The 13,800-nt window shown below is 52.1% G+C and overlaps 1 protein-coding gene across 4 annotated transcripts in view; it reads left to right on the forward strand.

The window, feature by feature from the left end:
* ARHGEF37 (Rho guanine nucleotide exchange factor 37) overlaps positions 1-13,800 on the forward strand; it is a 37,093-nt gene that overhangs the window by 21,100 nt on the left and 2,193 nt on the right. For 2 of the 4 annotated variants that reach the window (XM_043552987.1, XM_007062344.4), the window contains exon 13: positions 457-3,755. In XM_043552987.1, coding sequence (XP_043408922.1) covers positions 457-690 — 234 coding nt within the window. In that variant the 3' untranslated portion in view covers positions 691-3,755. Of the gene's footprint in view, positions 1-456; positions 3,756-13,800 lie in introns of those variants that run through there. The other 2 variants (XR_006292727.1, XM_027824782.3) reach the window with 2 other exon arrangements.

Below are 13,800 nucleotides of genomic sequence, written 5' to 3' on the forward strand. Positions count from 1 at the left end.
AAAGGGACTCCCTCCATGTGCAATTGACTATTGTACAATGTTCTAGCTAGAGGAAAAGGCCTCCCTGACCCCTGCAATGATCAGAAGATGCTCAGAAAGATGAGATTTGATTAACCCTCTGCACAGACAACTGTAAATGTCCTTTTGGCTTGTAACATTACACTGTCCCTTTGTAAATCCTGGGTGCAACATTTAACTCTGATGGTCTCATCACTCAGAGTGCGGCCCAGGGCAGTCATGGCTTAAATGACAGTAACTAACTCCTTGAATTCCTCTCAAAAGCAAACAGGTAGCCAGTGCTTCTGAAATTCCACACCCATGCACACCTCTCTGAATTGATAAGGCCTAAATGGGTGGGATTCTTCCATTCATCTTCACTTTAGCTCCCATGTCCTGCTCCCCTTTGGATCTTCTTTCCAAAGAGGGCTTTCTGTACCATCTCCTTGCCTTTTCCAGGTGGTTGCAGGTTATGCATTCACAGCCAGGAGCCCCCATGAGGTCAGTCTGCAGGCAGGGCAGCTGCTGACAGTGCTGGAACCTCACGATAAGAAGGGAAGCAAGGAGTGGAGCCTGGTGGAAGTCAATGGACAGCGGGGCTACGTACCTTCCAGTTACCTGATGATGGTCCCCACCCAGGAGCTGGGGGGTTGGAGCTTGCCTGCTTGGTCTCTACCAACTCAGCAAACATAGTTGCAGAAGCAATGTTCAGGAATGAGTGATTCACTCCCCTACCCACCCCTCTCCACAAAGAGGCTTGGCAGATGCAGTGAGTAAAGCTGGAGAATAAGCTGGCAAAGAAATGAAGAGGCCCCACTGGACTGAGAACGGGAAGGACAAAAACTACTGACATAGAATTTTGCACAGGGAACTTTGTGTGCGGGAAAGTGTGTGTGTGTGTGTGTGTGTGTTAGTCTGAGGGTGTCTTTTGTGTTGTCGTGGAGGAGGGCATGAAGGTGTGAGGGTGTGTTTGTGTCTGCACCATCTGAGCCATTAGCAATTCTCTTTGAAAAGTCATGGAAGATGGGAGAGATTCCAGAGGACTGGAAAAGGGCAAATATGGTGCCAATCTATAAAAAGGGACATAAGGACAACCCAGCGAATTACAGACCAGTGAGCTTAACTTCAGTACCCGGAAAGATAATGGAGCAAATAATTAAGCAATCAATTTGCAAACACCTAGAAGCTAATAAGCTGATAAGTAACAGCCAGCATGGATTTGTGAAGAACAAATTGTGTCAAACCAACCTAATAGCTTTCTTTGACAGGGTAACAAGCCTTTTAGATGGGGGTGAGCAGTAGATGTGGTATATCTTGACTTTAATAAGGCTTGTGATACTGTCTCGCATGATCTGCTCATAAACAAACCAGGGAACTACAACCTAAATAGAGCTAGTATAAAGTAGGCGCATAACTAGTTGGAAAATGGTTCCCAGAGCATAGTTATGAGTGGTTCACAGTCATGCTGGAAGGACATAACGAGTGGGGTCCTGCAGGGATCAGTTCTGGGTCTGGTTCTGTTCAATATCTTCATCAATGATTTAGATAATGGCATAGAGAGTGCACTCATAAAGTTTGCAGACCATACCAAGCTGGGATTGCAAGGGGTTGCAAATGCTTTGGAGGGTAGGATTATAATTCAAAATGATCTGGACAAACTGGAGAAATGGTCTGAAGTTAATAGGATGAAATTCAATAAGGACAAATGCAAAGTACTCCACTTAGGAAGGAACAATCAGTTGCACACATACAAAATGGGAAATGACTGCCTAGGAAGGAGTGCAGTGGAAAGTGATCTGGGGGTCATAGTGGGCCACAAGCTAAATATGAGTCAACAGTGTAACACTGTTGCAAAAAAAGCAAACATCATTCAGGGATGTATTAGCAGGAGTATTGTAAGCAAGACACGAGAAGTAATTCTTCTGCTCTACTCCTCGCTGATTAGGCCTCAACTGGAGTATTGTGTCCAGCTCTGGTGCCACATTTCAGGAAAGATGTGGATAAACTGGAGAAAGTCCAGAGAAGAGCAACAAGAATGATTAAAAGTCTAGAAAACATGACCTATGAGGAAAGATTGAAAAAATTGGGTTTGTTTAGGCTAGAGAAGAGAAGACTGAGAGGGGACAGGATAATAGTTTTCAAGTATGTAAAAGTTGTTACAAGGAGGTAGGAGAAAAATTGTTCTCCTTAACCTCTGAGGATAGGACAAGAAGCAATGGGCTTAAATTGCAGCAAGGGTGGCTTAGGTTGGGCATTAGGAAAAACTTCTTAACTGTCAGGGTGGTTAAGCAGTGGAATAAATTGCCTAGAGAGGTTGTGGAATCCCCATCATTGGAGATTTTTTTAAGAGCAGGTTAGACAAACCTCTGTCAGGGATGTTCTTGATAATACTTAGTCCTGTCTTGAGTGCAGAGGACTGGACTAGATGACCTCTCAAGGTCCCTTCCAGTTCTATGATTCTGTGCTTTATTAGAAGCCAGGAAGGGCTGTGGGTGCATGTTGTGCCCCTTTGCTGTGACTCACTGAAGTTAATAATATTGAGAGGAATGTTCCATTCAGCAGGGAGAAAGAACCCAGCCGGAATCTAAAGGAGATCCAATGTTGACCTCCCCTGACAAACGGAGACCTCCAGACTGAAACGGACAGCTGTTTGGTGGCCTCTTTGAAATGTATCTGGGACATGAGGACATGACTAGCAAACACGTGTCCACATCCTGAAAGCACCCATCACAACTGGCAAGGGCTGGTGCTCTTACTAGCCATCTCAGCAGAGAGGCCAAGGATCAAATGAGCCCTGGAGACTTAGGGGAAGTCTGCTCAGCTGCTGCCCTTGCTGCCCATTCAGTCTCATGGGCTCAAAGTCTAGCACCTTTGACTCACACTAAATCCACTTTAAATAAAAAAGACATGGCAATGGCTGCTATGTTTTAAAAGAGCATTCAAATTAGCAGAGTGGCCTAGTGCATAGAATGCTGGAATGGAACTCAGGAGATCTTGGTTCCATTCCCGCCTCTGCCACTGGCCTAACGGGTGACCTTGGGCAAGTCACTTCCCCTCCCTTTGCCTCAGTTTGCTCAAATGACCTCCTCTGAGATGTACTGAAGAAAAGCTAACAATGACTACTAATACTATTTAATACTGAATATTATTCTGACATGTCATAGATACATAAAGCTACATACATACAACAAACTTTCTTGATACTTGGGGATAAGCTACCAAATGCTTCACTCATGCACTGTACTTGGGGGGGAAATACTACTGAGCTGCTAAGTGATAGTTACTGTGGGTGAAGGGGGAACCATCATTCTTTGCACTCCAGCAGTGGGTAGGGCGGGCATGTGGGCAGTGGCAGTGCTAACATGGCACAGACGCCCCCAACACATCACCTCCACATCGCCATGACAGGACTCAATTGCCTGGGATTCTTGAGCTGGAGGGGAACACGGCTGTACTGATGGGGATGTTTCAGACTGTTCGTACATTATCATCACAAGGGCTGGAGTACTGGAAGCATGCGGGGTGAGAAATGCTGGTGCCATGGTTAGAAAGGGCTGTGAGGCTCTTGCTCTGTGTGGCTGATGACAGGAATTCTTTAGTGGCCTGTGACACACTTGTGTTACAGAGGTCCCAGTGCACCCTGTGTCCCACTGCGTATTCATAGTGTGGCCACTAGATGGCACAGCTGTGCCATCCGGCTGCTGAATTCCCAGATCTGCCTCAGCTCTGAAAGAGCAGAGCTTCCAGAGCAAACATTTGGCTTGAGAAGTCAGTGGGGACGGACAGCAGTTTGTAGAGGAGGCTCTGCCATCCCACATCCCACTGCCTGCGAGGCTTGGTGTTCCACTGCGATACTGCGTGCTAAGCCACGGCAGGTCTGGTAGGTGCTTGGATGGGAGACACGCAAAGGGGCCCTAAGGAGCTGCAGGGACTCAGTTCTCAAGCAGAACTCCGTTGTGGTGCCAGGGCATGGTGCTGCAACCTTTTCCTTGCATTGTGAAGCTGAGGGCCTGACAGATCCCAGGGGACTCGGGACTGATCTTAGATCAGAATCATGGTCCTTTCCATTATTGTTCAAGCTCTAAGACTGGCTTGGCGAGCCGCAGCCAAATTGCACTGAAGGTGGTTACGACAGCTTCCCTGCCAGTTCTACTGAGTAAAGGCTTGGTCTTCACTCCTTGTGAGAAAGCTGTTGTGTAGAGTTCCTGGGCCCTGTTAAAGAGCTGCCAGGCCCTACCCCAGAGGTGGCTGCATTTCACAGGAGGGTGAATGGATCTCTGTGTATCCTTATAAATAGGAGATATGACTAATTCCATCTGTGTGGCTCATGCCCAGCACTGGCAGAAGCAGGCAGTGCATGAGGGAAGGGAGTCTTTTGTGTCACTTGATGGTGGCCTGCTCCAGCTAACATGGCTACACTGGAAACTTCAAAGCACTGTTGCGGGAATGCTCCCGCAGCAGCACTTTGAAGCACGAGTGTGGTTGTGCGCAAGCGCTGGGAGAGAGCTCTTCCAGCGCTCCTGGTATTCCACCTCCATGAGGGGATTAGCTCCGAGCGCTGGGAGCCCAGCTCCCAGTGCCCGGAGCCTGCCTACACTAGCACTTTAAAGCGCTCAGACTTGCTGCACTCAGGGGGGTGATTTTTCACACCTCTGAGCCAGCAAGTTAGAGCGCTATAAAATGTAAGTGTAGACAAGCCCAGAGTAGTGGTGCTGACTGGCTCCAAAGGCAAGAACCAGCAGGTTCTCCACAACTGGAAGCATGCCGCCCTTAAAGGTAGGATGTGTGGAAGCAATAGGCCTGCAAGTCTCCAAGAGAAGACATCCCTGTTCTTCACCCTTGGATGGGAAGAGCTATTTAGAAACAACACAATTGCCTGTAGCAGCAGCATCTCCAGCCCAAAGAAATGGTCGTGGAAAAGAGAGATGGGGATTGTGAGGAGCAGTAACTACCACAGAGTGCTGCTGAGGGACAGGCTCCAAATGGACCATGAGGCCTAGGTGGGACCTACAGAGAAAGATGTGGTCTGAGCACAGACCTGGGAGCCAGCGCCTCCTGAGTTCTAATCCTGGCTCTGACACTCCTCCCTCAGCAGCCTCATGCCATCCCCTCAGTATACCTAGCCGGGGAGGCTGTGAGGAGTAACTGGGGAATATTTGTAACATTCTACGCAGGCATGAAGGGTTATGAGGCGCCAGGCTGGCTTTCAACTATGCCAGGCCCACTGCCCCACACAGCAGGATGGGCACGGCCTTGGGAAGCAAAGCTGAACAATGCAGCAGAGAGATGAACCAGCCTTGGGGGAGGGGAGGAGAAGGGATGGTCTGTGGGGCACTACTGGAGCGAGGCTCCAGGCACTCAGAACATGCTGTTTCTATTTAAAAATGCTGGGCTGGAAAAATCGATCCCAAGTTATATATTATAAATGCTGAAAGCCTCGGCTTTCAGCCTGTTGGGCATGAAAATAGGCTGAGGTCCTCCTCTCAAGCCCCTGCAAAGCAAATAAAATGCGCAGCCCATGCAAACTTCTCTCCTCTTGCTACCAGCCAGCCTGATGCTCCAGGGCCCTACGCAAGGAAGAGGAAGGCTGAGCTGTGTCTGGGTGAGGCTGCAGCCTGCAGACGTGGTTGGCCTGCCTGCAGGGCAAGCATGTGTTTTGTGCAGCGGTCTATCAACACAGGCAGCCAATGTATGCCAGCCGTGGGTGGGCGCCGCAGGTGTGTGTGTGTGTGCACCCTACATGTATGTTCATAATTTTGGGGTTCTTTGAGATGCTGGCTGCAGGGCACAGAGCAGATAACACCCATGCACCCGCCAGCTGCAGCCACGGCACCCGGGGGAAAGCAGTACAGCTGAGGGCTGTGAGACAGCTCCTGGTACCTGACTGCTAACGCAGATGTCCACTCTGACAAAGGCTGTCCAGTTCAGCCCCGTGACAAGCTAGATAAATGCCGCCAAAGCATGAGACCAAAAGCTCAGACCTGTCCGAGGTACGTGACATCCAGACACCTCAGCCCAGGATGGGGCTGCACAGGGGGTATGTGGTTCTGTCCCTTATGTCCATTTGTTGCTAGTGTCCACCCCGATACACACACACACATCATATTCAGAGGGTTTACAGTAAAGTGGTATTTTATATGTCTATATTTATTCTGATGGATAAAACATAAGCCCCTCTATCTGCGCTCAGGCTGGGCAGGTGGTGTCTATGTGGTGGGCACTCCTGCAGCTTAAAGGCACAGGATCCGGGTGGACAGTAGGTTGTCACAGTGTGCTCCTCCTCAGCAAAGGGCATGCCTGTCACCTATCTCAAATGATCACTTCTGGCCAACTCAGCAACATGGCCAACGGATGTGATTTGCGCAAGGCAGCAGCCCTGGAGCCTGAAGGCCTCTATGATCCCAAGAACAGGTACAGGCTGGACTACAGCAGGGCAAGATTCCCCCGCTCAGGCCTGCAGTAATGTGTCGAAAGGGAACTCCTCCAGGGCTGAGGGTGCAGCTCACTCGCCATGGCCTGTTTGACCCTCAGCTGCTCTGCTGAGTCTGCCAGCAGAGGCCAGTCAGTGCCAGTGCCAGATGCTGGAGCCAGGGGATTGGAGGTCTAGCCCTGCAGAGCTCAGTGGCTCAGTAGGGGGCAGCGTCGTGCCTGTGGGAGGCCCTGGATTTGTTAACGGATTCCCATGAGGCTATGTGTGCACTACAGTGCCTGCGCTGGAATAGCTTTGCTGGCCTAGCCCCCTAATGAAGCACGGTGCATTGTGGACACCAGTTCCCTGAACGCCATTCACTGTGCTGACAGACACCCTCTTCCAGGGTGCAGCTATACTGAGGGTTTAGGCTGTGCAGCTATGCTGCCGTGAGCGGCAGACACAGGTAGGCCGGTACAAGTTTTAGGTGGAGCCCAAGCCTTAGGCCTGCTACTATTTCTGCTAACTGGCAGGAAGGCAAACACACAGGGAACAAACAGGAATGACTGCCCAGCAGGCAATGATTTGGTATGTCTTGTGTGGCGTCTTACACAGCAAGCCTAAGCCATCCACTGGGCTGGGCCTTGCCTGAAGCATCATGACTAGCTGGTAGGCTCTCCTGGGAGAGCCCAATGGGATGCTGCTGCACAGGAACCATGGGACTGCTTCAGATGGGAATCCTGAAACTTGGTGAGATGGGATGCTGTCAGATCTGTTACAGCCCCCTCGCATGGGGGAAAAGGGGTTCACCCAGCAAAGCCAGTCGCCGACTCACATTGCAATGGGACCAGTAACAAAGCTGCTGATCTCCTCCAGCTTCTGCAGCAGAGCAAGAAGGGAGCAGAAGTTAGCACTTTGCAGGGCCCTGGCCTCTGCTTCTCATCACTCAGCACATTCGCAGGAAGGTTGTGCTGTTTATACAGAGTGTGAGGAGGGTAGCCCTGGCAGGACCATGTTTCCTTCCCCTGTCCATGAGATATAAAGGCAGACTCCTGACCATTTCCCATCAAAGCCTCTATGGCACTTTTTGCAAGATTATGCATGCTGGCTCTGGTGTCCCAGTCAATCCCAGTCTGGGCCGGAGTATATCCTGCCTACCACAAGCTCCCCTGGCATCTCATTTTGGAGCGATAGTCTCCTTCACTTCCTGCCCTGACTGTCTGTGTAGCATTGCTGCCCGCTGATACATTTATACAAATAGGATGACCACACTGAGTAGATTATAAGCTTTGTAATGATACCTTCCAAGAGACCTTTTGCGTGAAACATATTCCAGTTACATTATATTCATCCTCATTAGCATATTTTCATAAAATCATATGGGGTGCAACGTCACACCCTCCTCCTGAATGTACTGCCAGACATTTGGACACTGTCCATGGCAGAGGCAGTACACCTAAAATTCCTCTTTGGGCTCCCCTCCGGGGCAGACACTCCTGTGTCCCCCAAAAGGGAAGGTGACCCTGATCCAGCTGTGGGCTCACAGCTACCTGCTATGACAGACTTTTCACTGGCAAGAGCTGTTGCTTTTCACTCCAGAGATGGCTGCATTCCAGGGATGGGTGAGGCACTGTCACCAGAGTCTGTACTGTATTTACAGAGACAGTGAGTAGATCCCTTTAGGCATGGCAGGAAGGGAAGGGGAAGAATCCAGTCTGCAGTTAGAGTCCTATTAACATCTGTATACACAACTGGAATCATCATTCCCTCAGCAGGAGTATAATGGTGTTTGGGTTTCACCCACCTTTGTCAACAGTGCTCCTTTCATCTGAAGCACCATTGATGTGAGTGGGGTGAGGCCGCAATAGGGCTGTGGGGAGGAGTTCCCCTTTATTTGCTGGGAGGGTGGGATGCTGCTGTTTCTATCCCGCAGCAGGAGGTTTCATTAGCACTTTAAAGGTCCAGGCGAGCCCAGCCCCCAGCCACACTGCCAGTCCTGTCAATGGAGTGGCCTAGCAGGAATTGCATCCCCTTTGGAGAGCTGGCCACTGCTGGCCCAACATTATAAATTGCTCAGGCCAAGTTTATTGCAGACTCTCACTGGCTGCAGGGTACATGGGTGGTGGGTGAATATGGGAATGGAGTCAGGGAATGGGGTGGAGTGTATAGGTATGGGTAGGTATGGGGTGTACACAGTTGTAGTGTATCTGTCAGTGGGGGCTGGGTCCAGGAGTAGTCTGGGAGCCAGGGAGGATGAGTGAGAAAGGTCTGAATTTATGGGGCTGTCAGCATGGAATTGGACACATGAGAAGGTGGGCAAGAGCATGGAGGTGTCTGTCGGGGAGTTGTGTGTCTGGGGAGAGAGGAGGGCAGGGGGCTGCCGGGTACCAAGGGAAAGTGAGGATGTACAAGGGTGGGGGTCTCTGGACAAGGTGGGTTGGGGCCATGGGGAGACTGTAGGGGAAGTGGAATGTGCGTTTAGCCCAGAACACAGGGTGCCAGACTGCTGTGGGCCCTGCCGGACACTGGTTTGCCCTTCGCTGGATACCCATGGGAACACAGGGGCTGGGGGAGAACACAGCGAGGTCTGACGATCACCGTGAAAGTGTCACTCATCTTCCTACCCCACCAAGCTGCCTGCCATTCCAGTTAATTAACTAGAATGGGCCTGATGCTGCCAATGGACAGGGCCCCATCCTGCTTGTCTCACCCCAGGGCCTTGTCTCTTAACATTTCCAACCACTGCTATCCCAGGGCAGCTCCACATGATGGTGTCCCTTGCGTACGCCTACATCCCCTCTCCTTGGAACAATGCCCCCCATTGCTTATGCATCAGGGCAGTGGGGCTCAGACCTTCAGGGAGCTGCTGATGGCTCCTCTGGATTCTTCCGCTTCATTCTAATCAAATCAAATCAGGTTGGATTTCCCTCCCAAGCGGTCTTCCTGCCAACTCGGTGGGGGGCTCAAACACAATCAGCAGAGCAACCAACACAAGCAATTATGAGAAACGCCAACTCAAACAAGTCCTGCTCCTCTGGAACTCAGACTCCTGAGCCCCTTTGGGGAGGGGAAGTGCTGCAGAAATGCTGCCCTGCTCTTTGCTCACGGCACCCCAGAGCAACTTCCGTACCGATCGGGGTGAAAGCTGGGGAGACACGAGGCCTGGTTACAGAGTTACAACATTTTCTTACTCCACCTTTGCATGAGCTTTTATGAGTGTGAAATGACTGCCCTGTCCCCGTCCAGAAGTGGCTGCAGTTTAGCACTGAGTGAAGTGATTCTTGCACATAGCGGGGCTCACACAACAAAATTTTTGGTGGCCTCAGAGTGTGGCCACCAACTCTTGCTGGGGGCTGCGTTGACAATTTTTCCTAAAATGCTTAATGAAAAACAAATAAATATGCACATATCCATGTCCAAATCCTTGTAATTTATTTATGTAGGGTTTTTTTTACAGACTGAATCATCAAAATAATGTACAGTTGTCTCTATTCTTTACTGGACCTAAACAGAACAGAAACACAAATAAGGTGCTTTGAACATTCTTGTCTTTTTCTCTTGTAGTTTCTTTTGCTTTTTTCCGTTGCTTTTTTTTTTAAGTCTGCTTTGAAAAGTGATATTAACAAACATACAATAACAAACAGCCTCAGCAAGACTGGGGAAAATTCAGCCCCGATGGGGAGGTGAGGATGGAGGCAACAGGGGCCAGGGGTGATGGGGCACTAGGGGAGGCAGCGGGGGCCAGGGGTAACGGGGGGGGGTTGAGCTTGGGGTCAGAACCTGCCACTGCGTGGCCGGGGAATGGAGCCCGAAGCGCCGCAGCTGGAGCCTGCCACCTGCCACCCCTAGGCTGAAGCCCAACCCCACTGCCCCCAGGAAGGTAGGGAACTCGCTGGCTGCCTGCCCCTCCAGTGTTTGTATCTCCAGAGGGGGCAGGGCCAACCGCTGCTGGTGGCTGCTGGGGAGGGGCTGCTGCTTTGCCCCTCTCCCCCATCACCGCCTAGGAGGCTTTGGCCGCAAGAAAAGCCTCAGGTGGCTGCATGTGGCCGCAGTGGGACCCGCATTTGAGAAAGGCTGATCCTAGCATGTAGAGCCTGTGGGGGTCCTTCAGGCTGCAAGTCACTGTCTCCTTCGCATAGCCTGGAGGCTGGCAGGATCCCCATCTAGCGCCTGGGCACAGCACTTGCAAGCAGGCTGAGCAGGCCAATGCAGATGTGAAGGAAACAGCCCACTGCAAATCCCAGTAAGCGGTTTATGCTGGCCACATGTTGAGCTGCTGTTCAGGCGATAGCTGGGCCTTGGGCTGGGCTGAGCTAGAACAGACTCAGGAATGTATTTCCCACGGCCCAGCCACCCATGCTGAGTACAAGGATGAGATCTGGGGGAGGGGGCAGGGGCGCTAGATTCCTTTTCTCACGCCAGTGACATTTCACTTATCCAGGCCCCGGCAGCCATTATCACCCCAGAATGTTGCCCCCATTGCCGGCCAGGGACAACACCCAGACTTTAGGGTGGGGCCTGCTGCAGTCGGCTCCCCTTCCCCAGGGGTGACCCACTCACCAGAGGGCAGGACTGAGGCCTGCTGCTCCCCATCCCATCCCAGTGGGAAAGGGGCAGTGCTCCAAGCAAAATCCCAGACGGTGAGTGGCTGAAGGCCCATGGGTGACGCCCCCAAACAGCTGTTTGCTTGGCACGGGCCTAAGGCTGGTCCAGGGATCATTGCTCAGCCATATTGCGTGTTGCTTCCTTGGCGCTCCCTAGAAGTGTCTAAAAGAAGCTGCAACAGCCCAGTCCCTGGTGCGTTCTTGGCCAGCAGGGTAATTACTACTACAAGTCTTAGCAAGCAGAGATGGACAGGCTGCTTTGATCGCTGAATCCACTCCCTGCAAGGACAGGACAGAGCCCTCAGGTGTGAGGCCCAGACCCTACTTGAACGTAACCAAGGGTTTTGCTGCATTTCCCTGCAGTGCCGCTCGTGGGGAGGTCTTGCTATTACACAGCAAGGGTTGGGCAAATGGGCACTGAAGGCCTAACGGACCCCTCATGGCAGGCCTCTCATGCTGTGTTTGGCACCAGCCCCTCCCAATCAGCACTGCCCTGACCCTGGGGCTGCTTCCTCTCAGCCAGGCGTGTGGTACAGGCCTCTTACAGCATAAGTATGTGGAAGAATAAAGGGCAGCCCGCATACCTTTAAATAGCCTGGCAAGGACATACCCTTCCAGCAGGAATGCTCTGGCCCCATGACTGGAACATGTTGTTTGCGGCTGGGAGTGAGCGAAGGGGGAGGGTGCCTGACCCAACTTGTTAGCTCAGTAAGTGAACTCAGGACAAGGTTAGGAATCTCCTTCTTCACAGTTAGGTGCATCTGTTGAGGCCTTGGCTCTGGGAAGTTTTCTGAGTCTTGCTCATGTGCAAGGTCACAACAAGGGTGGGTAAACATCCTTCCCCACTCTTTGCTTTCCCCCCTCTTGTGGCTGGGGTCTTCCACAGACCTCCAGCTCTGCAAGGTCACAGCTAAATCAGCTAAACGATCATGCTCCGCTCAGCCTGGGGTCTGTATCTAGTTCAAGGGCGCAGCAAGGTTGCGGGAACCCCAAGAATTCTTTCACCCCTCACCCATGTCAGAGGAATGGCCCAGCTCAGCTCTGCTGAGTCATAGGGTTGCCAGTTTTGGCTGGATGTATTCTGGGAGGTTTCTGACATAATCTTTAATTAAAGATTAATCTGTAATCCCTGGAGACTCCAGAACAATCCTGGAGGGTAGTGATCACCTCATCCTGACCTGCAGCCTCCCACTCTGCCAGGCCTCTATGCCAGCTCTGCAGCCCCCTCTCCTGGCCAGGCTAGTCCCATCCCTCTTTAACGCAGATAGAAGACACAGTCACAGGGGGTGTTGGACGGGGGGAAGCAGCATATAACTGTATTCAGGTTTATCCCTCTGTCACACTCTGTCAGTCACTCATTCCCTTCCCCCTACCCTCCTTCTCCCACTCTCTCTGGAGAACCCCTTTGGGTCCCATTCCTGACCACAGGAAAAGGCTGCTCCCAGAGAGGCCTCAGGTGAAGGCAAGTAGGGGCCAGGTTGGCATCCCACAGCCCAGCCAGCTGCACAAGTGATCATGTGTGGCTGAAGGCAGAGGTTGTCCTGGGGATTTGGGTGTCAGATCCTCTTTAGACTACGCTGCTTCCCAGAGTGAACGCAACATTGGGAGCAGAGCACCTGCCAGTCCCCCTTGCTATAAACTCCTCATGTCAATCCCACACCAGCTAGAGCAGCTGATTTTCCTGGGTCACATTATTATTGCCCAAAGGGATGGTTGCCTATAGCGCTTTCTTTAGGTTCCAAGCTGGGGCAGCTTTCAGCAAGGGAGCCTTACTCAAGTCATGATCTGTCCACCCGGCAGCCATTGGAAACCCTTATTTGCCTTCAGCACAATTCTAACCAGGGAGAGAAAGGGCAGCTCTCTGGGTAACTCCCCAGCCCCAGCGGGTGGGCAGACAAAACTCTATTCTGCTTCCCCAGCAGGACCTGGCTGGGCCAGGGTTATTCACTGTGCCAACGGCAGAGCGGCACAGCAGGGCCAAGACAGAGCTGGGGAGGAGAGGGGCTCCATCTTCCCCACACTCTGCTATGACTGATCCGCACCAGCTGGGCTATAAGCAAGCTATGTGCCAAGCTGTGGGCCCAGAAAAAGGGAACCTGTCGCTAGGATACCATGCAAGGGCCTCCGATGGCGCTGCCCATGTCCAGGGGAACCCTTTCGGACAGCAGCGCAGAAAGCAAGTCTCAGAATTAGGGGTTGAAACTCCCCCCCCCCCCAACGTGTCTGCCTTAATGGGCTGTAGCTTTGGAAAGTATATATCTGAGTCCATATACGAACATTCCCTGCTCCCCACTGCACCAGCGGCCAGCAGAGAGCCCCTCACCCTTCCCCATCTTCTTCTGTGAAGAGGTGTCCAGGCCCGTCCCAGACTGGGCCCTCTGCAAGAGGGAGCTCACCAGCCCCAGGAGAGTCACCCACCACTTGGCTCCTCCATCTTGGCTGCAAGTTTGGGGAGACAGGGTGGGGCAGACCCCCTCAGAGCTTCACCATTCAGCCCCACCCAGAGAAGGCCCTTCCATGAGGCCCCAAGTCTGCACTGCCGGCCGGCTGGCCAGTGAGTCAGGGAGCGTATCTGTGGGCCAGCAGCGCAGCTGTGGTAATTATGGTATTAGGATGCAAGGGAAGCTCTGCACCCCCAGCACAGGCTGTAAATGCTGATGCACTGGCCCGCGGCCAGGCAGCACATTAACTCAACATTCCCGGCTGATTTGTAAACCAGCAGCTCCCTTCCTGCCTCCCCCCCGCATCTCGCTGTCACGCGTGTTCCTCCAGCTCTGATTCCTCTTGTAA

Source organism: Chelonia mydas, chromosome 8 (genome assembly GCF_015237465.2).
Source record: "Chelonia mydas isolate rCheMyd1 chromosome 8, rCheMyd1.pri.v2, whole genome shotgun sequence".
Classification (NCBI taxonomy): domain Eukaryota; kingdom Metazoa; phylum Chordata; order Testudines; family Cheloniidae; genus Chelonia; species Chelonia mydas.